Here is a 26006-nt window from a genome sequence, read left to right as displayed (position 1 = left end):
TGCGTCTGAAAAAATAAAAAGAAATATCCGGAGAAAACGCCTAGTGCGCGACACGTGGCGATGGCTGAGAGCGCGCCACGTCCAAAGTGACCCTTGGGGAGGCTGGGAACGAGTGTTCCTTAGTTGCTCCCTGGTGACTGAGATATCCCACGTGATCTTGGGCGTGGGCCGGGCCATCACGGGCTACGAATCATTTTTTGTTGAGAGAGTTTTGCGAAGTTTCCGATAGATTCCTAGCCGGTTTTAAGAACCTACCGGGCCGTTTGTTTGTTTCTTTTTTCCTGCTGGTATTTCGGCCAGTTTTTCTTCTTTCTATTGTATTTTATGTGTCCTCCTTTTGTTTGTGTTTCTTTTGCGTTTCCTTTCATTGTATTTTCTTTCTTATCTTCCTTTTATTTTCATCTTTATCCTCAAATACGTGCTTTTTCCTGAACTTTTTATGGACATTTTTTAAAATATGTGATTTTGAAGTCATGAATGTTTTTCGAATTTATGATAATTATTCTAATCATAAAATGTTTGTCAAACTTGTGACATTTTTTAAACTCATTAATGTTTTTGCGTTCGTGAATATTTATTTAAATTTTTGTGAAATATATCTGAATTTACAAAAATAAACTGGATAGTGCGAACATTTTTTGAATTCACCATGTTTTTATTTAATTTGTGTGGTCATGCGCCTTTTTTCATTCGCTAACCAGCTGACTGGTTGAAAGTTGACTGCTAACCACTTGACCACTGGGAAAAACCATACAAAACTCATCCTGAACCAAACTAGTTTACTAATTTGAAAGAAAGTTCACGGCTTGGGGAAAAATCCGCGAGCATGGACTTGAAAAAAGGTAATGTATTTGAAAAAAAAGTTCAAATGTTTACGAATTTTAAAAAATATGTGCAAATATAAGAAAAGTTCATGATTTTTAAAAAGGTTCATGAATTGGAAAATTAATGAAATAAAAGAATAAAATAAAGATAAAAAAGAAAAACGGAAAATATAAATATAAAATGAAAAAGAAAAACCATAGAAAACTCATCTTGGAACAAACCAGGGAAAACAGTTCCATAAAAAATAGGTGGAACATTGTGGAACGTTCTAGAACGTCCTGAATTTGTGTAGGGAAAAAACTGCATGACCGGATGAATAAAACCTGCACGCACAGTGTAGTTAGCAAATTGATATAAAAAAAGTTAAATGACCAAGCCCAAGGTCGAACGAGAGTGTGCGCAAGGTTGTGAGAACTACGAGCAAAACGCTCGGGCCACACCCTGGTGTTTAAGGCGTTGAATAGGATTTTAGCGCACTGGGCTGGTGTTTTGCTTTATCAGAAGCGCTATAATATTGCACGCCCCAGGTAGCGCTCCAACAGGCGCGTTAAATTCCAGCGCGTGCCTAATACAAACAACATTTTCCACTCAAACATAGAACCAAGAAGATCAAATACACGTAAAATAAATTAACAATAAATAGTTCTATTATTATTACAACTCAAACAAATAGTTTATCTTCAATACAACAAATAGTTCATGAATAATACAACAAACAGTTCATCAACAATATAATTAACATACAACATCAAACTAGTTTTGTTGCCCATTTCATGACCACCACTCCTCGACTAGATCTTTTTGAAGCTCATCATGCGTTTCAGCATGTCGAATGGCATGATAGAAGGCAACAAAGCGGGCCACCCTCGCAGCCCTCCTTCACACTCGCACGGGATGTCCCATCAACTTATACTGAGAATAGTCTAAATCTTGCCCATGCCCATTCTTGATGATCATGTTATGCATGATCACACAAGTATTCATGTTGTATGTATGGCCATTTGCTACAAATCCACCAGTGGAGTTTCACCATTTGCAGTCCTATTCATGAGTGGTGACCACTGAAGAACATTGATGTCATTGCAAGATCCAAGCATTCTGGAAAAAAAAGCCAACTCCAAGTCTCATGATCATTGCGACGTCCTCCTCCTCTTGAAGATCAAATTCTTCATCGGAAGAATCGTAGGACGAACTCATCTACAAACTTGAATTTAAACAAATATAAACTACGAACAACATGCACCAAATTCATCTACAAATATAAAGTTAGAAGCAATATATACCTTGCAAGTGTTTTGTCAAACACCTTGTGGGCGCCGAGCTGCAAGCGGCCATCCGGCGCTGTTTATCGGAGGAACGGTGCGCTCGAGGGACGGCGGCGAGGAGAGAAGGTGGAGGAAGCAACGACGACCACCAGGAGAAGCAGGGGAAGCGGCGACGCGCTGGGGAGAGGCGGGGGAAGTGCCGACGACAGGTACTACGCTTGGTCGCCAGAGCAAATTGGGAAGGTACGGGCGGAGGCGTAGGTGCCAGGAGGTTTCAGATCTCGCGGTTGGTGAGATTCGCGTGCATGATTTGCTTGTCCAGCGCGCTAGAGCCTTTTTACCGCGTGCGGGATTATAGCGTGGCTGTTGGAACGCTACTGTCGGCAGCGCGCGCTATATAGCCGTTTTTTCAGCGCACGGCTTATTTAGCGCATCTGTTGGAGATGCTCTTACAATTTTCTTTTGTAGCCTCTCTTTTCAACAAGTATAAATGATTACATCACCATGTTAGATGAACTGTATAATACTCTCTCCGTCCGGAAAAGTTTGTCCCAAGCTTGTTCCTTAAATGGATGTATGTAGCACTAACTTGGTGCTAGATACATTCATTTGAGGGACAAGCTTTTTGGACGGAGGGAGTACATAAGAGATAAACCATTGAATATGGAATATTATCTTGGATTCATATAATTGATCATAACTTGATTTTTTTGTTCAATTTTCCCGCAAAAAATAACATTTTTTTACTTGGGATCATAACTTATAATTATTCAACATATGAAAGGACTAATTATTTAACACATCAAAGTGGCAACATCTAACAGAAATGAAGGGGGCATTCGGTAGTACTAACACCAATTCATCAAAATAAATTCACACCCAATACCACTAATGCCAATGTCTTCAAAAATAAAAGAATATTTTACCAACAAACAACTCGGAAGCACCTCCATAGAATTTAATCTTAGACAACCGTCCAAGAATTAATCGAGAAGGTCGTAATGACATCACATTAGATGGAGAAAATTAGAAAATGTGTCCAAAAAGATCGATGTGTTGACTGGCGAACTAGCTCGACACCTTGGGAGTGAAGTCTGTTTAAAACCTTGAAGTTGTATGGATGGTCGAAATCAAACCCTGAACTTCAAATCCCTGAAATTGGCACCCTGTATTTATTAATCCCGGTCAATTTCAACCCTATATCTGTTTGCTGCACTAGGAAAAACAAAATCCTGGCCAGGATCCCTCACTTCTCTCACTTGCTGGGTGGGCCTACATGTCATCTTCGTCCTCTTCCCTGCTTTATGCAAATCCATCAAAGAAGAAATCCTAAACTGAATCAGACTAAAAAAGCACTATGAAGTAGGAACAAATAATACTATGCATGGATCAGCGACGAACTGACTAATACTAGCTTGCTTAGCATTCACGCCTCGATAAATACTACACGAAACCAAGCTAGCACATTAGCCGCCGTAGCGCACGGTTGCCGCTGTCTTGTCCTCAGCCGTCTCTGGGAGCTGCTCACGCTTGACACGCAGCGCTTGGCCGACGCGCCGCACGAGCGGCCGGACATGCCAGACGTCCTGCAAACGTTGTTCAACATTGTCGCAGGCTCCCGGGAGGCCGGGACTGGACAACGCGACCCCGACGCCACACAGCTACCAGGACCCCGACGAGACGCCGAGCGCTGAAGCGGCCGTCAGAAGCGCGCGAGCGAGACCTCGAACACCTTACTCGTCTCCGATGCGCTGCTGCAAAGCTACAGAAGGACCTCCTGTAGCACCACCATTCCGTCAAACACTTGGTGTGCGTGCAGCCGTGCACTCCCCTACAGGTCACCTTGCCTCCAAGCTCGCTCCGACCACCCCTGTAGCTCCGCGCGACTCGCCTTCCCGCGTCCTTGAGCTACATTCACCCTATCTCCATCGGTTTCTTGCTCTACCGCTCGCGCCAGGTGGCTGCTATGCCGTGAGAGCACACCACGTGCAGCGTGGATGACGTGCACGGCGACCAGACCGGTGGTCATGCCTCCCGCTCTTCTTTCCCATGCGCTACCCCTGGACTTTCCTGCTGCTCTGCCCATTTTCCGGCGTCCCAGCACAAGGTACACCAGCCGCCGAGCCTGCCGAACGGCATGCCGCAGTTTTTAGGAGTGAGACAGAGAGATTGTAGGAGAGAAGGTAAATATGACATGTGGGCCCATATAGTCAGTGAGAGTGGAGTAGGATCCCGGCCGGGATTGTTACTTTCCTACCGTGCCAAACCGGTCTATACGGGTCCAAGGTCGAGATTGGCCGGGATCAATGAGTACAGGGTACCGATTTCAGGGATTCAAAGTTTAGGGTTCAATTCCGACTAGCCATATGAATTCAAGGTTTAAAATAGACTTTACTCACACCTTGGCTCAATCTCCATGCTGGATGCATGCGCGGCACCGTCGCGTGCCGACCAGCCACCGCAACGGATGCCCCTACCGCCGTGCAGTTGTGCGGCGTGCTAGCAATGAGAATTGTGGGTCCCGAAGAGTCTGTTTGATGCATCAGATGTACGATTGCCCTTAGGACAACTCCAACGCGCGACCCCAAATGGATGTCCATTTCATCCGCTTTTCATTGATTTGGGGTAGCAATGGGGTCGTGTCCGTTCGGATTTCTGGATGTGGCAGTTGTGCGCCCAACGCGTAGCCCCATCTCGTCCGTTCAACCAGCATACTGAAATGAAGCATATCAAATGGTTCAAATCAAACATAGCAAATTGATATACGTCCGAAATAGTCTTACAACCCAATCGAAAGAAAACAATATCAAATAGTTTTACAACCCAATCGAAATTTATTTGCATGAAAAGAAATTAAACAGATAGATCTACTGGTTGACAATGTGAGTCCACATGTGCTCAAAAGTCATCCTAGAGGTGGACATGAGTACGCCAATCCTGCAATTCACGATGAAAATGGACAAACTATTCGAAGGTTGTAGGAGGTGGCTGCTCAGGCTCAACATTTTCACCCTGAAAATCAAACCCTTGGTCGTAGATGCTTTCATCACACTCATCCTCCACGACCATATTGTACATAATCACACATGCAGTCATCACCTCCCGAAGCTTCTATGTGCTCCATGTCAATGCACGGTTTCGAACAATACCCTATCGAGACTGAAGCACGCCGAAAGCACGCTTCACATCCTTCCTAGCACTCTCCTACATTTGGGCAAACCTTTGTCTCTTCTCTCCTTGCAGTTATGGTCTTCATAAGAGTGGACCACTTTGGATAGATACCATCAACATGGTAATATCTCTTGTTGTACTGGTGGCCATTGACCTCAAAGTTGACCTTCGGACAGTGGCCTTCTGCAAGCCTTGCAAACACTGAAGAACGCTGAAGAACACTGATATCATTGTCAGAACCAGTCATGCCGAAAAAAGAATGCCATATCCACAGATCTTGTGAAGCCTCCGCTTCAAGTATGATAGTAGCACCTTTCACATGCCCCTTGTACTGCCCCTGCCAAGCAAATGGACAGTTCTTTCACTTCCAGTGCATACAATCAATAATACCAAGCATGCCCGGAAAGCCCCTCTCGCCATTGATAGCCAACAACCTCTCTGTATCAGCGGTAGTTGGCTCTCTCAGGTACTCAGGGCCGAACACTGCCGCCACAGCCTTGCAGAAACTATACATTGAGAGGAGACATGTGGACTCACTCATACGAACATACTCATCCACAAGATCACCAGGAATTCCATATGCAAGCATCCGGATAGCCACAGTACATTTCTGATTAGAAGAGAAGTCAAGCTTGCCTAGGGCATCCTCTTTGCACTCAAAGTATGGATCATATGCTACCACTCCCTCCAAATACGATTGAACACATGTCTTGCCATACGGAAACGGTGGCAAAATTTGTGTGGTTTGAAGAGTGCGCTATTCTCAAAGTAATCGGCGTAAAGAAGGGTGTGGCCTCTCTCCCTATTGCGGTTCAAGGCCGGAACATGGCCGGGGATTGATCCCCTGAACCGAGGCCACTTCCTATTAATGTGGTCGTGGACGCCTAATGCAGACGCCACAGGCTCTTCATCATCTGAGGAAGAATCATCCGTTGAACAAATGAAGTTGTGAAAGAAAAACTCATCCCCGCTATCCATGATACCTTGTGAGCAAAGGATCGAATACCTTGTGGTCGTGATGGAGAGCGGCCGAAAAGAGCAAGTCGATGAAGCAAAGCAAGGTTGGTGCTGATGGGGTGGGCACGCTGCGGTAATGCAAGGCCTGCCAGAAGTTGTTGGGGTCGACGTCCGGTGATGACGCCCGTAGCTTCTCTCCCACCGGCAACAAGGAACCACGAACGCCGGCAAAAAACTCTACCGAACCGCGGGCGTGGGGCGGCTATGACATGGCATGTTTGTGGGGCGAACGGCTTGATGGAAGGCGACGCGGCTCGGAATGGGGGTGGCGGCGGCGATGGCGGAGGGCGAAGGGCGGAGGGAAGAGGGAAGAGAAAAGTGGATGTGTCCCGGACGGGCGGGCCAAGGGGAGTAGGGCGCGCGCCGCGCCCGTCCACGCGTGTCCGTTCGGCCTCAAACGCGACCCAACTTTTGACCGAGAATGGGTCGAAAGCGGACCGGAAACGGAGAACGGTCTGCTCCCGCGCGTTGGGCTTCCTGTTTTGTCCGTTTGTCCCCAAACGGACGTGGCCGGACCATTAGGGATCGCGTTGGAGTTGGCCTTAGGTCCACTACAGAATTTTCAATTAGGCTGGGACTGGACGATTAGATAAAGGAGAATTGGGCCGCTAGGTAATGTTGCGGGACCTCCTATATGCTGCTCATTCCTGCAAGAGTCGGCGATTTGCAAGGGGCACCTCACCTGGGCCAGCCCATTTGTGTTGGCACCGCATTCGCGAGGTGAAAAGTCGCAAAAAAAAGGAGCATGCGCGCTGCTAAGCCATTGTAACTGACTAGCTCTAGTGGAAGATGTGTAGCTAGCGTGACAATTAAAGAAACTAACGATAGCAGCAAAACTTAAACACTACTTGACAAATCATGAACAATTTCCCAAAAACTCGAGCAAATTTGAATATTTAAACAATCTCTAACAAACGCGGATAATTTTTGAAAAATTCTATTTTTTTAAAATAGTGAACAAATTTAATTCCCAAACACTTATTGAAAATTCCAATAAAATTTAAACTCCTAACAACAATATATAAAAAGCGAACTTTCTTTTTTGATAGGTGAACAATTTTTGAAAGATGGAACATTTTTTTAATTTCCTAAAAAAATAAAAAATGGAACATTTTCTGAACTTCTATAAAAAAATGAAAAGTGAAGAAATTTTTTAAATTCTTGAACATTTTTAGAAAAAGTGAATAATTTTTTGAATTTGTGAACAAAATTTGAAAACCAGAATATTTTTTGAGGTTTTGAACAATTTTTGGAAAACACAAATATTTTTTGAAATTTACAACTTTCTAAAGCATTTTTTAGAAAATGATTTTTTTGCAAAAAGAAAAGTAAACTTGAAGGAAGAAAAAGGAAAAGGAAAACGCAAAAGGAGACAAATAGGAAAAAGAGAAGACGGGATAAAAGAAAAAGGTAAAATGGAAAAACAAAATGAGAAAAAAATGAAAAAAATGGGTTCAACGATCCTCTAGAAGGTTTCAAAAACCGAAAAATCCAGGTAGAATATGATTCTTTAAATCGAAACGTGAAATCTATGTAACGGCCGGATCTCGTTCCCGGTGCGTTAGGTTGATAATATGCCGGAGAATGCGGCATATAGGATTTTCCCAATGTTGCAGCGGGAACTATTCTCCGGCTTAAAGCGTATTGGGCCTGTTGTTCTGCGTATATCCTGTTTTTTTTTTCTATATGGTATACATGGTACACACTTTATGTATACATAAAAAATTTGGCCACAATTATGGGTATGCAACTGAATACCCATGGATTAAACTGGGCCCGCGTGCAGAGATACAATGTTGAACTCACGAGTAAAATGCATCAGTGCACCCTAAACTTGCTGGTTAGGACCAAAACGGTCCTCAAACTCTGTAACTGCATCATTACAGTCCTAATACTTGGTCATACGGTGTGAGTACGGTCCTCGAATTTGGTCCATCGGTCCTAGAGTTCGTGCATCATACGAAATCGCTGTACAGAGCCGTATCCGACTGGCCACGTCGTCCGTTTGTAGGGTCCACTTGTTAGTTGACTAGTCACGGTGGGCAGAAATCCCCAATTCCCTCTCAAATCCCTACCTCTCGCCACACTCCCAGCAGCCAGCGGGCGCTCAACCAAATCCCCGCCGCCGACCACACTCCTTCGACCAAATCCCCGCCGCAGTACGTATTGCTGGCAGCCATGGGCGGCGCAAGCGTGGCCGTGAGCTCGGTCTCTGGCGAGGGCGGCAGCCTCGTCTTGTCTCCCCCGTCGGTCTCAGGCGTGGCCGCTGCCCCGCCCGTCGCCGGCCGTGGCTCGACCGTCCGTCGCCTGCCGTGGCTCCACCGCCCGTCGCCGGCCGTGGCTCCACCGCCCGTCGCCGGCCGTGGCTCCACCGCCCGTCGCCGGCCGTGGCTCCACTGCCCGTCGTCAGCCGTGGTTACTGAAGGAGGTCTGGCGCCATGGACAGCCTTGTCTTCGACCGGAGACGTGCCAGGTTTCCTCCGGCGGACGGCCTCCATGGATGAGCTGGAGGCTCGCTATCGCGGTCACGTGCTGCTCGTGACGGCTGTCGGCGTCGGTAGCTCAGCGGTGATGCCCTTGCGCTTTTGGCGGCCATGGAGAATAATTGCGGCGTCCTGCCGTCAGAGGTCAGCATCGAGGTCGCTTGTTGACGGACAAGTGCATTCATACGGAGAGCTTGAGATGCTCCATTGTCGCCGAGGACCAAAAAGACGCTGATTTATCCTGTTTTGGTTCATGTCAGGAGAAGGGGAGGACCTCACTCGAACCCATCAGTTCACCGCAATCCTGGCTCCCGTGATGCTTGATGACAAGTTCATCAACTGTGTGTCCTGTTTCTATGTTCATCAAGAGCATGTACTTGTGTATCCTGTTGCTATGTACTTTGGCTGAATCAATACAAAATTGCACCTGAAAATGAACAGTTCTTTGGCTGAATGTAAATTCTGAAACAAAATCAACAGTGTTGGTTGCATTTTGGTTTGCATAGAACTTGAACAATAGTGCTGAAAATGAACAACACTTTCTCAACTTCATAATGGCACATGAAGACCAATTGCTAATGACACATGAAAATAAACAGTGCATTATTTAAAATATAGAGCATTTGCTGAATGAAAATAAATAGTACTTAAGTTCAAAATCTGAGTAATTAAGGTCTGCAATAGTAGTTTCCTAATGAAAAGACACCTCTTGCACTCCATGATAAGCACAATGATCATAAGCAAAACATTGCCACTACAAGTTCTGCACCCGATCATAAGCAGAAACACAAAAAGATATGAATATCATTTCCAACTTGACATCCCTTCACCTAAATTCATCGAACATGTTAACCTTTCTAGGTTTCTTAAAACATGTCATGTTCTGATTGGTAGGTGCAGATTTTTTCTTTGTCTTGTTTCCTTCAACTGGGCATGGATTAAACCTTGCCTCCTCAACTCTTGAACTAGTTGCTGCAGCTCGTTCTTGCAATTGTTCCTCCAGCATGACATGCTTCATTGCTTGATCGACCATTTGGTCCTCCATGGCTTTCTTGTTTGTTTCTTCAGCTCTCCTCTTTCGCAGCTCCCATTCTTCATTCCTTGCTGTGCCTTGCTGATTATTCTGCTGCTCCCAAGCTTTTTGCCTAGCAGCCTCCTCAGCCTCTTTAAAAATTCTCCAACCCTCCTGCCTCTCAAACTCCTCTGCTTGATGTATTAGAAAAGCTGCCTCCTCCTGCTGGTGTGATGTATTTGCAAGCATTTTTTCTCCTGTGCAATCCTTCTCTTCTCTTCGGCATTTTTTTGTTTTGCTAAATCGGCATTTCTTTTTCTCTCATCCATCATTTGCCTTTTCTTCTCTGCCATTTGAAGTTTCTCCTCTTGGGCCTTTCTCTTTTTTTCCTCAATAGCTCTTCTCTTTTCTTCTGCAGCAAGTCTCTTCTCCTCTAGTATAACTTTTTTCTTTTCCTCAGTTGCTTGTTTCTTAGCTTCCAACTCTTCCTTTCTCTTTTGAGCGGCAAGCTTAATTTTGTCCTCTTCTCCTTTCAACTTTGCCATAGCTGCTTCAAACTTTGCTTGGTCTGCAACTTCTCTTTTCTCAGCTGCAGCTCTTAACTTTGCCAGTGCTAGAATCTCTCTTTTCCTGTGAACGTTGCCCTCCTTCGTTGCAGTAGTAGGGACAACCGGTGGCTGAGACATGATGTGCTCCTCTATGAAAACGGAATTTGGTAATGGACCTTGACGAACTGCTTCCCTCTGGCTTTCTTCCCTCTGGCTTGCTTCTCTCTGATATAGAACGCAAATTTAGGATCAGACATGAAACATTTGTACATGAACTAGTTATGTGTAATGAAAACAAATTATTGTAAGTACCTCCTGTGTTAAAATAGTAATTATCTCAGGTTGATACACACATAGTGGCTCTTGAATTAAACCTTCTGTCCGCTGATTCTGTTCCTGCAAACAGTAAAAATAGGAGAATTTTCACATGTTGAAAGAAATAATTAATAAAATAATGAAGTCCATGCAGCTAGATATAGGGCCTCACCTGGGTTATAGGTGCTTCTTCCTCATCTGAGGAGGAAACGTCAGGCTCTGCCCTGACTCTAACCCTTTCAGACTTTTTCTTTGGTTTTAACCCTAACTTGAAGTCCATGCACCCACCAATGTTATGGCCAGCAACTCCACAATAACCGCAATGGATTATTGCTCCTGCCCTTGTAATTTTTACTCCTTTTTTCCCCTGTTTCTCTTCTGGTTGTTTTCTCCTGTTCTTCCTCCTTCTTCCTTTACTCCACTCACTAATATCTTTGCATGGCATAATAATGTTTTCATATGCCTTGCAATATGTTGCAATAGAATAGCATGAGTTGACGTAATCCTCTGGATTGATGTTGTCATATCTAAGAGCAGCTACTCCATGGCTGCATGGAATGCCAGACAAATCCCATCTCCTACAGCTGCACTTCCTCAACTGGTAATCAACCCCGTAGTCTACGCCTCTATCGTTCACATTAAAAATTCCCAATCCAGCTGGTGAAGCATAGCAAGTTCTAGCAAATTCCACATTTTTGTCCAATTTCTTCCTTATTTTTGGACATATAGTACCGGGCCACTTCAAGGCCTCTTGTAGCTTGCTATGATTTCTTCCCATCAACTGTCCTTTAATCCTTTGGCACATGCTGATTATGGGCATTTCTCTTGCATCCAATATGTACTTGTTGAACACCTCACAGTTATTGTTCAACAAGACATCACACTTAGGAAATTCATTTTGAAATGCCCTAACCCATGTTGGAGGGTCCAACTCCTCTAGCCAATCATGTGCCTCTTTGTTTAGAACCAACATTTCATTCATATTCTGTCTAAATTTCCCTTCAGTACTACTTCTAGCACATTTCGAGAGTTGGTTTTTGAGGGCCTCACCTTTAAAATTTTTGTTGAAATTCTGCCAAAGATGTCTGACACAAAATCTATGTGGGGAACCATTGAACAATTCTCCCACTGCCTTTATTAGACCCTGCCATAAGTAAATTCATAAAGCAAGTATTAATAAATATTTACAAAGAGCCCTTGTACGACAGGAGAAAGTTGAAATATAGCAAAGGCACACTCACTTTTTGCTTGTCGGACATGATAGTCCAAAGAGCACTTCTCACAATACCAAGATCTTTCTTTAAAGCTGTCAAGAACCACTTCCAAGCCTTTGTATCTTCTCTCTGAACCACCGCATGTGCAATAGGAATTATGCAATCGTTGGGATCCATTCCTACTGCACTAAGTAGGATGCCTCCGTATTGTGTCTTCAAATGACAACCATCGAGGAAAAGAATAGGCCTACAAGCTGATAGGAAGCCCCTCTTGCAAGCATCAAAGGAAAAGTAGCATTTCTCAAACTTACCATCTTCATCAAGGTCTAAATAAAATGTACTTCCTGAATTGGATCTCCTTAGCTCATTTGCATAGTCCCACAACTTGTTGCACTGTGCTATTTCATCACCATATATAATATTGAAAGCTAGTCCTCTGGCCCTCCCTAGTTTCCCCCTTTTAATTGTCATGTTACAATCTTCTTGCACAAGTGCTGCCAATCCCTTCAAGGTTATCTTCTCATTAGCTCTTATTTTCTCCACATACTTGTCAGCAATGTACTTGGCAGTAAATGCCCTCACTTGCCACTTCTTGCTACAATGATGCACACCATTGAAGGTTTTCACCATAACTGAATTTGTCCTTTTGTCCAATGAGGCATAAAGATACCATGGACATCCATCCTCACACTTAGCACCAATCCTAGTTTTATCATTCTTGGGAAATGTGATGCTCACTTTCTCTTTCACACTATACTCTCTGATTGCTCTTCTTAGCAAATCAATTGATGAGAATAGTTGCCCCACATGAACTTTGGATCATGCATATCTTCAGCTGTAAAAGATTTGAAATTGAACTTCATCTCATCCTCATCCGATTCCGGAGCTTCTAATTTCTCATCTTCAGAGTTACAATCTTTAACCACTTGCTTCCCTTTCATATCACTAACAGAATGTAGTTGCTCCTGCGCCAAGTCCTCGTCACCATCCTCCAAATCATAATCACTATCTATAATCTCGGGAACATAGTCACTATCTTCACTATCATTATCACTGCCACATCCTTCTTCATCAATATAACCTTGCTTTGCTCTTGGCCTCAACCTAACAACTTCTTCAATGCTCGCAAATTCATTGCCCTCACATAGAGTGTTGTCGTCAACATAACTACCATCAACTATGCTTTCCTCTTCACCACTAACATTACCAATGCTTTTATTCTTAGGACTGATAACAGGAGGTAAATATGCCGATGGAGTAGCAACCACATCACTCCATGCTTGTCCTCCACCACCACTGTAGCTGTCTTCATGATCCATAAAAATCATCAAATACCGGTGCCCTCTTTTTACCATTCTCGCAATGTCAACAACATCCTCTTCCTTAGATAACAGCCTTGCACCATCTTCATTCAATTGAGAACCAGGTAGCAATCAGTACATGGAAACCCTACCAGCCATCTCATACCCAATATGCTCTATCAAATCTTCAAGCATCTTCATGCATACACACTGAATGTCGCAAAAATCAACAAGTCTTTTTCCCATTCAGATAGGCCCTGTTTCTTCCACTGCCATGGAAAAATCCTCCATGAAAGAACTCCAAAGTGAAAAAATCACTGTCTTTCGCTGCAAACAGAGCAAAATTGAACTAATTCAGACATTCAGTTTCAGAAAACCCTACAAATCTGTAAACCCTAGGCTAATGTGCGTCAAATCCCACCAAATAAACGCATAAATCATGGGGGATCACCAAACCACTGCCTACTCTAGTGGAAAACACTTTTTAGAGGCAAAATTTTCAGAGGCAAATCCGTAGGAAGTTTGACACTCACCGTACGTGGGTGCCGCCGTTTTCTCATGGCGTCGTATGGGGCCGACCGTCGCGGCCATGAACCACCGCCTGCAGTTACGGGAATGCGGCCCTGCGTTCCTCCGCTGTCCCCGATGCTCGCATGGGGATCAACCGTCGCCGATCAGCCGTCCCTTGCCGCCACGTCCAAGAACAGGGGAAAAACTCGAACAGGGGCGAGCAGATGAGAGATTCTGTATGAGAGATTCTGCCGCCGATCTCGTTAGCTGACGTGGCCGACCCAATACGCCTCTGTACAGCGATTTCGTATGATGCACGAACTCTAGGACCGATGGACCAAATTCGAGGACCGTACTCACACCGTATGACCAAGTATTAGGACTGTAATGATGCAGTTACAGAGTTTGAGGACCGTTTTGGTCCTAACCAGCAAGTTGAGGATGCACTGATGCATTTTACTCTTGAACTCACACTCCAAAACCTGGATCCAGTCGGCCGGTCGTTGACGCCGAACGCACGTAATGACCATATGCAACTCGTCTGCAGTCGGCACCGTCAACTTAAAAATCGGAAAATCGGTAGGTACTACTACTACTACTAAAGTTGTCGCCATGATCCAGTGGACAAAGCTTGACCGGCTGGATTGGTCAAGCAAGAACAAGATAGCGCGATCTTTGGTCAAAGTCAGCGTGGCCGGATGAGCTCGTGCGCAAGTGAAAAACTGATAAGGCAAGGCAAAGAAAGTCAAACAGGTGCCATGGCGTATTGGCATACGTAGCTTGACACGCACTGAACATCGTGTCAATATCGCTGGATTTACTCACTCTTGGCATTTCGCGCGTGCGTGCGCGATTACTTGTATCTTTTGAAGCGAACAAAGACTTTCGAAATGCTAACGTATTCATGTTCCATTCCATACACTGAATCGACGCATAAGTGTGAGACAAGCTGGCCAAAATTGGCTTGGTTGCCCTTAAAAAAAACGAATTGCATTTTGTTCTCTCCAAAGATTACGTTTGCGGGGAAATCGGCGAAATGGGCATTTGACCGTTGATTTCAAGTAGAGCTGGAGCCTGGATGCCGGTGTTCAGGGTTGCTGTCTGTCGTTGCACGTGCTTGTTTAGGTGATTCTTGAGTTGTGATCAGTAACCAATCAATATGTCATGACGGCCGTTCGACTCTTTACTTTTACCAGCTTCAAACTTCAAACTTGTAAGGGCATCTTCAGCGCCGACTCGCAAACCGAACACCGCAACCATCTGTGGACCAGAAGACCAGTTAGCGGACACTAATACGAGAAACGGACATTCAAAGCTAGCCGCATGTCCGGTTGCATTTCGGTCAAAATTTAATAATAATAAAAATGCATATTTAAACAACCAGGCGAATATTCATTCATACTTTGATAATTTTTATATAAAATCCGATGGTTTTCGACATATTTGTGTTAAAATCAAGCCTTTAAGATAAATTTTTAGGGGAAAACTTTCGATCTATCATCTTCAATCCCGGAAGTACAACGAACACCAGAAATTATAAAAATCACATCCAAATTCGTAGACCACCTAGCGACGAGTATAAGCACTGAAGCGAGCCGAAGGAAGTCGGGCGAAACTTGTTGGAGTAGACAGTCGGGAAGTCGTCGTGCTAAGGCCCCATAGGACCAGCAGACCAGAACAACAACCGCCGCCGATGAAGAGTAGCGTAGATCGGAATGATCCAACGTGAAGACACACGAACATAGACGAACGACGACCAGATCCAAGCAGATCCACCAAAGACAGATCTGTCGGAGACACACCTCCACACGCCCACCAATGATGATAGACGCGCCACCGAAACAGGGGCTAGGCAGGAAGAACCTTATTCCATCTTCAGGAAGCCGCCGCCGTCCCGCCTTCCTGAGCAAGATACAAATCCTAACAAAACTCCAGGAAAGATTTGAAAACGGAGCCCTCCCGACGGCAAGGCCCGGGATCCACCATGTCCCCATGGCCCTAAGGCTACCGGAGACGAGGCGGATCGATATCAACACCGGCGGAAGGCAGAGGAACCCTAATTCTTTTTGGAAAGAGGCAGGAGGAGGCTGATGCGTACAAATGTAAGCCTTTAGGATTAACGTGAATATGATCTTGATCTCCTAATTAGAACACCTTCTATGGATCAGAAGTGTGATTAGTACCTTTGATGGTCGTGGCCATCGAAGACATGGGCAAAGTCCCTCGCCTGCTTGATGCACCCGTGATGAAGGTGGAGCCGTGGTGATGTAGTCATGGAGAGGCAGTAGCTCATTCAGGAGCCTCGCCGGTGGCAGCAAGAAGCCGCCAGCACAGCCTTGCGGCTGCCGTCAGTGGAAACGGCCTTTTAAGTCCCCCTAGCGTCCTTTTAGGATCGGTTGTTAGGAGTTGGGGGTTTTCCCGTACGTATGTGTGTTCCCCAGATGGGCACGTGTTGGGAAACGTAGTACAAAAAAATCGTCCTACGATCAAGATCCCATGAACACTATGAAGATGCATTAAGAGGTATAGATCGGATCGTTACCATCAACGAGTTGCAATGGCAGAAGAGTTGGCGTAGATCGTTGATGAAGTCCCTCGAACCGTTAACGAAAGATCCCCGAGCCGAAAGCCGGAAGCACGACCTCTCTTCGGATTGCACACGTACGGACTTTATGATCCGGCAGCGCTTTGCCGTTCAGACCTAGAGATCGCAAAAGAACTAGAGGAGCGAGAAGAGAACCTCACGGGTATTCTCTATTATGAGGATAAGATAAAACTAGAACTAGCTCTAATCTAGATCAAGTCTAAATTAGAACTAGATCAACTAGAGAGAACTAGAGAAGAAACTTGTGTCTCAAAGGGATCAAAACATCTAGTATATATAGGTATAGAGGAGAGGGGATGGGTGGCCGACTTGGGGAAAGGTTCCCCTCCCGATGCGCCGACCCTAGGGGAGATGGAGTCCAACTCCACCTCCCAATTTAGCCTTCCATTGGGGCGCCTCCACTAATGGGTCTTAGGGCCAAAACGTGCAAGCAAAGGCCGGGCTCCATAAAGCCCTTTATTTTCTAGAGAAAATACTTTTTCTATACCTAAAAAAAATCTGAAAAAGTATACATGTAGACATATAGTTGTAATATACATGTATAAATTTTCATTAACATACATATTCATATGTGATTAAAATAGGCTTTTTCTTTGTTGTATTTGTGTCAGATATTTGTTTTTTTGTGTAGTATGCAAATAATCAAATTAGCTGATGAAATTTTATAAAAACTTGAAGAATATACATATGTATCTGTAGAATATTTTTGTTTTTTTTGAAAACACTAGCTCCATGGAGCTCGATCTTTGTAACGCTGCTCTCTGATACGTCTCCAACGTATCTATAATTTTTGATTGTTCCATGCTATATTATATTCTGTTTTGGACATTATCGGGCTTTATTATACACTTTTATGTTATTTTTGGGACTAACCTATTAACCGGAGGCCCAGCCCAGAATTGCTGTTTTTTGCCTATTTCAGAGTTTCGCAGAAAAAGAATATCAAACGGAGTCCAAACGGAATGAAACCTTCGGGAACGTGATTTTCGGAACGAACGTGATCCAGAGGACTTGGACCCTACGTCAAGACATCAACCAGGAAGGCACGAGGTAGGGGGCGCGCCTACCCCCTGGGCGTGCCCTCCACCCTCGTGGGCCCCACGTTGCTCCACCAACGTACTTCTTCCTCCTATATATACCTACGTACCCCCAAACTATCAGAGACTGAGCCAAAAACCTAATTCCACCGCCGCAACCTTCTGTACCCGTGAGATCCCATCTTGGGGCCTTTTTTGGAGCTCCGCCGGAGGGGGCATCGATCACGGAGGGCTTCTACATCAACACCATAGCCTCTCCGATGATGTGTGAGTAGTTTACCTCAGACCTTCGGGTTCATAGTTATTAGCAAGATGGCTTCTTCTCTCTTTTTGGATCTCAATACAATGTTCCCCCCCTCTCTCGTGGAGATCTATTCGATGTAATCTTCTTTTGCGGTATGTTTGTTGAGACCGATGAATTGTGGGTTTATGATCAAGTTTATCTATGAACAATATTTGAATCTTCTCTGAATTCTTTTATGTATGATTGGTTATCTTTGCAAGTCTCTTCGAATTATCAGTTTGGTTTGGCCTACTAGATTGATCTTTCTTGCAATAGGAGAAGTGCTTAGCTTTGGGTTCAATCTTGCGGTGTCCTTTCCCAGTGACAGTAGGGGCAGCAAGGCATGTATTGTATTGTTGCCATCGAGGATAACAAGATGGGGTTTATATCATACTGCATGAGTTTTGTAACACCCCGGATGTAACTTTCCATATTTGTAACTCCAACTCTTACCATTTTCGGCCATGTGTTATGATATTCCTTCGTGGTCGGGTTTTGTTTTCGTTTTGCATTTTGTTCATGTCATGCATCTCATATCATGTCATCATGTGCATTGCATTTGCATATGTGTTCGTCTCTTGCATCCGAGCATTTTCCCCGTTGTCCATTTTGCAATCCGGCACTCCCACCTCCTCCGGCGCACCCCTCTTGTTTCTTTTCGTGGGCGGGTATTGAACGTTCTCGGAATGGACCGAGTCTTGCCAAGTGGCCTTGGTATACCACCGGTAGACCACCTGTCAAGTTTCGTTCCATTTGGAGGTCGTTTGGTGCTCCAACGGTTAACCGGGTAACCGCAAAGTCCTTTTTGTGTGTTGCAGCAAAACCCCACTCCAAACAGCCCAGAAACCCCTCTAAGTCTCTTCCATGCTCTGTGTCGTTCGATCACGATCGTGTGGGCGAAAACCGTGCTCAATTTGGAGTCTCCTAACTCCCTCTACCTATAAAACTCCTCCCCTCTCCGAAATTATTCACAGATCAAACCCTAGTCCCCTTCCCTTCTCCGCGGCCGGACGCGTCCGCCGCCGCCGGACAAAACGCACCGCCGCGCCCAGCCAATCACAGCGCGCCACGTCGCGGGCCGTACCCCGCGCCGCCCGCGGCCCGGCGAGCCCGTGGCCGGCCCCCGCGGCCCACGGCGCCCTCCTCCCCGCGGCCGCCCGCCGCCTCGCCGACCTTTCGCGCCGGCGCCGCCGCGCCCCATCACCGGCGTCGCCGCCCGCCGGCCCCCGCGACGCCCTGCCGCCGTCGCCTCCGCCCGGCGCCTCGCCGCCACCTCGCGCCGCCGTGCCCGCGCCGGAGTGCCCTAGCATGACTCAATCTTGCTCTACTTTTGCCATAAAATATTTCTGGCAGATTGTTTACGTGTTATTCAATTTTGCCAAGGTTGTTGTAGTTGTTTCATACATGCTATGTATTTGCTCTTGCCATGGATAGCTTCATAAGCATGCCATCTTGCTGTAGGTATGCTTGTTTTGTCATGCATTGCTTTGTGATGAGTGCATCAAGCTCACAAAGATGCCTTCATAATACTGTTACTGCCATGCTCTGTTTTCTGCTAAGTCTGAAACCTGATAACGAAACTTGCTATGTTTACATGGTTGCCATTATATCTTCTGATCCTTTTTGGCTTATGGTCAGTAAGGGATTTTTGTCATATGCATTTAGTAGATTCATGCCATGCCTTGTTTTGCTATGTTAAGTTCTTGTAGCATGTTGATTTCTTGCTCTGAACATTGCTACCTGATGCTGTTTCTGCCATGTCCAGTAATTTCACCAAGTCTGTGAACCTGTTATCTTTTGCACTTTTCCCATGCTTGTTTGAACCTGCTGTGGTGTGATCTAGCCATAGCTCAGTGTTCATCTTTTGTCAAGCATCTCCTGTAGATTACTTCCATATGCTTTGTTGCTATGTTGGAGTGCTGTAGCATTGTTACTTGTTGCATTCTAAGTGCTATCATGCTGTTAATCGCAGATTCGTGTCATTCTTGTTTTGCTTGCCATTTGCAAACCGTGCATCCGTTTCCGGTGATCTTTATATCAATTTCGACCGAAATCATCTCATCTTTCCAGTGGCATGCTTGGTTTGCCAAGTTACTGCCTTGTTCATCATTTTTCTTCCGGAGCACGCATATGCTTCGCATATCATATCTTGAATATCATTCATGTATTGCATCATGTTGCTTGTGCATTTCCCGTGATTGATTGTGGTTCCGTTGCTTGTGTTCTTGTTTTGGGTAGAGCCGGGAGACGAGTTCGTGAACGAGGAACCTGTTGAGTACGCTTACGAGGATCAAGCTTTCGACAACTCTGAGAACCTTGCAGGCAAGATGACTATACCCTCGAAATCACTTCTATCTTTGCTTGCTAGTTGTTCGCTCTATGGCTATGCTGCGCTACCTATTCACTCACTCTTCAAGCCTCCCAAATTGCCATGAACCTCTAACCTTTGTCACCCTTCCTAGCAAACTGTTGTTTGGCTATGTTACCGCTTTTGCTCAGCCCCTCTTATAGCGTTGCTAGCTGCAGGTGAAGATGAAGATTGCTCCATGTTGGATTATGTTTATGTTGGGATATCACAATATCTCTTATATTATTAATGCATCTATATATTTGGTAAAGGGTGGAAGGCTCGGCCTTATGCCTGGTGTTTTGTTCCACTCTTGCCGCCCTAGTTTCCGTCATACCGGTGTTATGTTCCTTGATTTTGCGTCCCTTACGCGGTTGGGTGATTTATGGGACCCCCTTGACAGTTCGCTTTGAATAAAACTCCTCCAGCAAGGCCCAACCTTGGTTTTTACATTTGCCTCGCCTAGCCTTTTTCCCTTGGGAGTCGCGCTCCCGTGGGTCATCTTATTTTACCCCCCCGGGCCAGTGCTCCTCGGAGTGTTGGTCCAAACTAGAGCACCGTGCGGGACCATCCCTTGGCAACTTGGGTTACGTCGGTACCTGTACGCTTCGCTTATCCGGTGTGTCCTGAGAACGAGATACGTGCGACTCCTATCGGGATTGTCGACACATCGGGCGGCTTTGCTGGACTTGTTTTACCATTGTCGAAATGTCTTGTAACCGGGATTCCGAGACTGATCGGGTCTTCCCGGGAGAAGGAATATCCTTCGTTGACCGTGAGAGCTTATAATGGGCTAAGTTGGGACACCCCTGCAGGGTATAAACTTTCGAGAGCCGTGCCCGCGGTTATGTGGCAGATGGGAATTTGTTAATATCCGGTTGTAGAGAACTTGACACTTGACTTAATTAAAACGCATTCAACCGCGTGTGTAGCCGTGATGGTCTCTTCTCGGCGGAGTCCGGGAAGTGAACACGGTTTCTGGGTTATGTTTGACGTAAGTAGGAGTTCAGGATCACTTCTTGATCATTGCTAGCTTCACGACCGTTCCGTTGCTTCTCTTCTCGCTCTTATTTGCGTATGTTAGCCACCATATATGCTTAGTCACTGCTGCAACCTCACCACCTTACCCTTTCCTACCCATAAGCTTAAATAGTCTTGATCTCGCGGGTGTGAGATTGCTGAGTCCTCGTGACTCACAGGTACTTCCAAAACAGTTGCAAGTGCCGATGAGACCAGTGCAGGCGATGCCACCGAGCTCAAGTGGGAGTTCGATGAAGACCTTGTTCGTTACCATGTTTCGTTTCCAGATGGTCAGTAGTGGAGCCCAGTTGGGACGATCGGTGATCTAGCAGTTGGGTTGTCTTCTTTTCTTTTGGCTTTGATCGTAGTCGGTCTATGTGTGTATCTTGAATGATGTATGAATTTATTATGTATTGTGTGAAGTGGCGATTGTAAGCCAACTCTTTATCCCATTCTTGTTCATTACATGGGATTGTGTGAAGATGACCCTTCTTGCGACAAAACCACAATGCGGTTATGCCTCTAAGTCATGCCTCGACACGTGGGAGATATAGCCGCATCGTGGGCGTTACAAGTTTATCCCTCTACATCATGTCATCTTACTTAAAGCGTTACTCTGTTCTTATGAACTTAATACTCTAGATGCATGTTGGATAGCGGTCGATGTGTGGAGTAATAGTAGTAGATGCAGGCAGGAGTCGGTCTACTTGTCTCAGACGTGATGCCTATATACATGATCATACCTAGATATTCTCATAACTATGCTCAATTCTGTCAATTGCTCAACTGTAATTTGTTCACCCACTGTAATACTTATGCTCTCGAGAGAAGCCACTAGTGAAACCTATGGCCCCCGGGTCTATTTTCCATCATATTAATCTCCCAACACTTAGCTATTTTTATTGCCTTTTATTTTACTTTGCATCTTTATCATAAAAATACCAAAAATATTATCTTATCATATCTATCAGATCTCACTCTCGTAAGTGACCGTGAAGGGATTGACAACCCCTTTATTGCATTGGTTGCGAGGATTTATTTGTTTGTGTAGGTACGAGGGACTCGTGCGTGGCCTCCTACTGGATTGATACCTTAGTTCTCAAAAACTGAGGGAAATACTTACGCTGCTTTACTGCATCACCCTTTCCTCTTCAAGGGAAAACCAACACAGTGCTCAAGAGGCAGCACTCTTGCTTTAGGGCCCATTATCTCTCCCCTAATAGGCCTTTCTGCATTTTCTTTAACCCGTTGACTTTAAATAAATTCCGGGACCCCATAATAATATTGTAGCCCTTTATAATTCATATTTAAGTACCTGGAAACAAGTTCCACCTATATATTAATTCCCGATACCCGAAACACTTCAGATAATCCCGAATTTCTTCTCGTTCCACTCGATAAGAATTCTTTTATTCCCAAAACTATTTGGGTAATATGTTCTCATATTCCTAACTTCTATAGAACTCAACAGGTCGTAATCTCTTAAGCGTGTGACCCTACAAATTCGGTAAAATATAGACATGAACGAAAACACCTTTCATTCAATGATTAATAGCGGAACCGTGGACATCCATATTGATCCCTATACTGACATGAGTGATATTCGAGTGAACCGTTGGTTATCATATGCTATTCCCTTTGCTTCGGAATACGTTAAAAACCCGAGGTGAGATATATCAGTGTCCCTGTGAGTCATTCTCATGCTCACTGTACTTGTCTCCTCGTTACCGGTTTTGTTCTTCTTTCCCATTGTTGTATTCCGGCATCCCTGTGACATAGTCACCTATGTCTCACCAGACGATGATGGATGCCATCATACCGAGAGGCCCTAAGAATATCTCTCCATCGCCAGGGGAGCAAATACCAGTCTCGACCTATCTAGTCTCTCCTCATACGTTTCCGTTGAACTTGTAAGTTGCCGGTATGGAGTGACTTGATATAATCTCTTAGATATAACAAACAACTTGGGTCAATTCAACACAAGAGTTCTACTAACATTGTGCTCTCAAATCTTATTAGCATATCCCATTATTAGGAAAACAGAATCATCATTATGACACTTGAGCTAGTCCTAAAGGCAAGACTAGGAATCAGGTTTCACCTTTTATGCTTCTACGCGTGCTTATGTGTTTTCCGCGGAATCACATATTCAAGAACCATAATAGTTATAGCATAGAATATAAACATTAACTATAAACATGGAAATAAATAATACAAATATTATTGCCTCTACGACATATTTTCAAAAGTCTCCCACTTGCACTAGCATATGAAGTGGATTAGACTTAAATGTGTATACCTTGTGATTTTCCGTGCTCATGTTTGTGATTCACAATAGCAATGATCCAAGTTTGCTTGTAAGCACTTCCGCAAAAAAAAATGTTTGCTTGTGAGCATCTTCAAAAATTATCATGCCTAGCTCAAAGGCACTAAAGAAAGCGCTTTCGGGGGGTAGCTCGAAACGAGTGTCTATGTGGTTTTAATAAGGTATGGCTTGCTAACTTACTATAGCAAAGTCATTTTTGGTTTTTATTTTAATAAAGTGCCAAGTTATGCAAGTGTTTTCATTGATTACATTTCATGGTGTTTGTTGTTTGCTGCTTTTGCGCAGCATGCCAAAGCTTACTAGAGAATAGATTTGAGTTGAAAATTGTATACGGCGGAACCATGCATCCCTAGTATTTTTCATAATTGTTTGAGAATGTTTGGAGTTCTATAGATAGTACTGCTTAATAATTCTTTTATACATGATGTCCTGTTTTGGCAGATTTTTGTGTAGCGGTAGTATTTGCTATAGGATTGTGTTGTTTTTGGTTCCTCCTTAACCAAGAGAGCCAATGATTATGTCCTTTACTATAGATACTAGTATACTCCCTCCGTTCCAAAATATAGTGCGCCCCGTGCTTCCCGAGGTTCAACTTTGACCATAAATTTAACCAACGAGACCGACTGCGGCGGGAGCAAAAATTATATAATTTCAAACTGAAGGAAATATGCCCTAGAGGCAATAATAAAGTTGTTATTATATTTACTTGTATCCTGATAAATGTTTATTATTCATGCTAGAATTGTATTAACCGGAAACTTAGTACATGTGTGAATACATAGACAAACAGAGTGTCCCTAGTATGCCTCTACTTGACTAGCTCGTTAATCAAAGATGGTTAAGTTTCCTAACCATAGACATGTGTTCTCATTTGATGAATGGGATCACATCATTAGAGAATGATGTGATGGACATGAAGGAAATATTCCCTAGAGGCAATAATAAAGTTGTTATTTATATTTCCTTATATCATGATAAATGTTTATTATTCATGCTAGAATTGTATTAACCGGAAACTTAGTACATGTGTGAATACATAGACAAAAAGAGTGTCCCTAGTATGCCTCTACTTGACTAGCTCGTTAATCAAAGATGGTTAAGTTTCCTGACCATAGACATGTGTTGTCATTTGATAAACGGGATCACATCATTAGAGAATGATGTGATGGACAAGACCCATCCGTTAGCTTAGCATAATGATCGTTTAGTTTTATTGCTATCGCTTTCTTCATGACTTATACATATTCCTCTGACTATGAGATTATGCAACTCCCGGATACCGGAGGAACACCTTGTGTGCTATCAAACGTCAAAACATAACTGGGTGATTATAAAGATGCTCTATAGGTGTCTCAGATGGTGTTTGTTGAGTTGGCATAGATCGAGATTAGGATTTGTCACTCCGTGTATCGGAGAGGTATCTCTGGGCCCTCTCGGTAATGCACATCACTACGAGCCTTGCAAGCAATGTGACTAATGAGTTAGTTACGGGATGACGCATTACGGAACGAGTAAAGAGACTTGCCGGTAACAAGATTGAACTAGGTATGATGATACCGATGATCGAATCTCGGGCAAGTAACATACCGATGACAAAGGGAACAACGTATGTTGTTATGCGGTTTGACCGATAAAGATCTTCATAGAATATGTAGGAGCCAATATGGGCATCCAGGTTCCAATATTGGTTATTGACCAGAGATGTGTCTCGGTCATGTCTACATAGTTCTCGAACCCGTAGGATCCGCACGCTTAACGTTCGATGACGATTTGTATTGTGAGTTATGTGATTTGATGAACCGAAGTTTGTTCGGAGTCCCGGATGAGATCACGAACATGACGAGGAGTCTCGAAATGGTCGAGACATAAAGATTGATATATTGGAAGGTTATGTTTGGACATTGGAATGGTTTCGGAAAGGTTCGGGCATTTTCTGGAGTACCGGGGGTTACCGGAGCGGCCAGGTGGTGGCGCCCCCCCAAGCCCAAACCGAATTGGACTAGGGTTGGGGGGGGGGGGGGGGGCGGCCCCCCTTCCTTCTCCTCCTCCTTCCGTCCTTCTCCTAGTGGGAATAGGAAAGGGGGGGGGGACGAATCCTACTTGGACCGGGAGTCCAAGTAGGACTCCCCCCCATGGCGCGCCCCCCCTTGGGCCGGCCACCTCTCCTCCCCACTGTATATACGTGGGAGGGGGGCACCCCAAAGGCACACCAAGTATTCTCTTAGCCGTGTGCGGTGCCCCCCTCCACAATTACACACCACGGTCATATCGTCTTAGTGCTTAGGCGAAGCCCTGCGCCGGTAACTTCATTATCACCGTCACCACACCGTCATGCTGACGGAACTCTCCCTCGTCCTCAACTGGATCAAGAGCTCAAGGGACGTCATCGAGCTGAACGTGTGCTGAACGCGGAGGTGCCGTACATTCGGTGCTTGGATCGGTTGGATCGCGAAGACGTTCGACTACATCAACCGCGTTACTAAACGCTTCCGCTTTCGGTCTACGAGGGTACGTGGACACACTCTCCCGTCTCGTTTCTACGCATCTCCTAGAAAGATCTTGTGTGATCGTAGGTAAAATTTTGAAATACTTCGTTCCCCAATAGTGGCATCTGAGCCAGGTCTATGCGTAGATGTTATATGCACAAGTAGAACACAAAGAGTTGTGGGCGATAATAGTCATACTGCTTACCAGCAACATTTTGCTTTGATTCGGCGGTATTCTTGG

At 44.8% G+C, this 26006-nt stretch overlaps 2 protein-coding genes across 2 annotated transcripts; one reads left to right on the top strand and one right to left on the bottom strand.

Annotated features, from left to right (window-relative positions):
• The first annotated feature begins 8321 nt into the window (after positions 1–8321).
• Positions 8322–9195, top strand: LOC123097776 (uncharacterized). Its single transcript, XM_044519599.1, has 2 exons — positions 8322–8905; positions 9022–9195. The coding sequence occupies exons 1-2, from the start codon at positions 8457–8459 to the stop codon at positions 9083–9085; spliced, it is 513 nt and encodes a 170-aa protein (XP_044375534.1). The 5' UTR covers positions 8322–8456; the 3' UTR covers positions 9086–9195.
• Positions 9196–9429: 234 nt separating this feature from the next.
• LOC123097775 (uncharacterized) lies at positions 9430–12501 on the bottom strand. The gene is made up of 4 exons (XM_044519598.1): positions 11878–12501; positions 10809–11780; positions 10634–10717; positions 9430–10546 (listed from the first exon to the last, which is right to left on the bottom strand). Exons 1-4 carry the CDS (start codon positions 12478–12480, stop codon positions 9977–9979), a joined length of 2229 nt encoding a protein of 742 aa, XP_044375533.1. The 5' UTR covers positions 12481–12501; the 3' UTR covers positions 9430–9976.
• Between the last annotated feature and the right edge of the window lie 13505 nt (positions 12502–26006).

This window comes from Triticum aestivum, chromosome 4D (genome assembly GCF_018294505.1).
Source record: "Triticum aestivum cultivar Chinese Spring chromosome 4D, IWGSC CS RefSeq v2.1, whole genome shotgun sequence".
Lineage (NCBI taxonomy): Eukaryota > Viridiplantae > Streptophyta > Magnoliopsida > Poales > Poaceae > Triticum > Triticum aestivum.
This window is presented reverse-complemented; position numbering and strand designations above follow the sequence as displayed.

Bases quoted from the DNA above. Each gene is read 5' to 3' on its own strand.
- LOC123097775 (XM_044519598.1), bottom strand. From the start codon at position 12,480: ATGGTGAAAACCTTCAATGGTGTGCATCATTGTAGCAAGAAGTGGCAA. The intron at 11,781-11,877 runs GTGAGTGTGCCT...TACTTATGGCAG, and splicing joins TCATGTCCGACAAGCAAAAA to GGTCTAATAAAGGCAGTGGG. The intron at 10,718-10,808 runs GTGAGGCCCTAT...TACTGTTTGCAG, and splicing joins AAGAAGCACCTATAACCCAG to GAACAGAATCAGCGGACAGA.
- LOC123097776 (XM_044519599.1), top strand. From the start codon at position 8,457: ATGGGCGGCGCAAGCGTGGCCGTGAGCTCGGTCTCTGGCGAGGGCGGC. The intron at 8,906-9,021 runs GTCAGCATCGAG...GGTTCATGTCAG, and splicing joins GCGGCGTCCTGCCGTCAGAG to GAGAAGGGGAGGACCTCACT.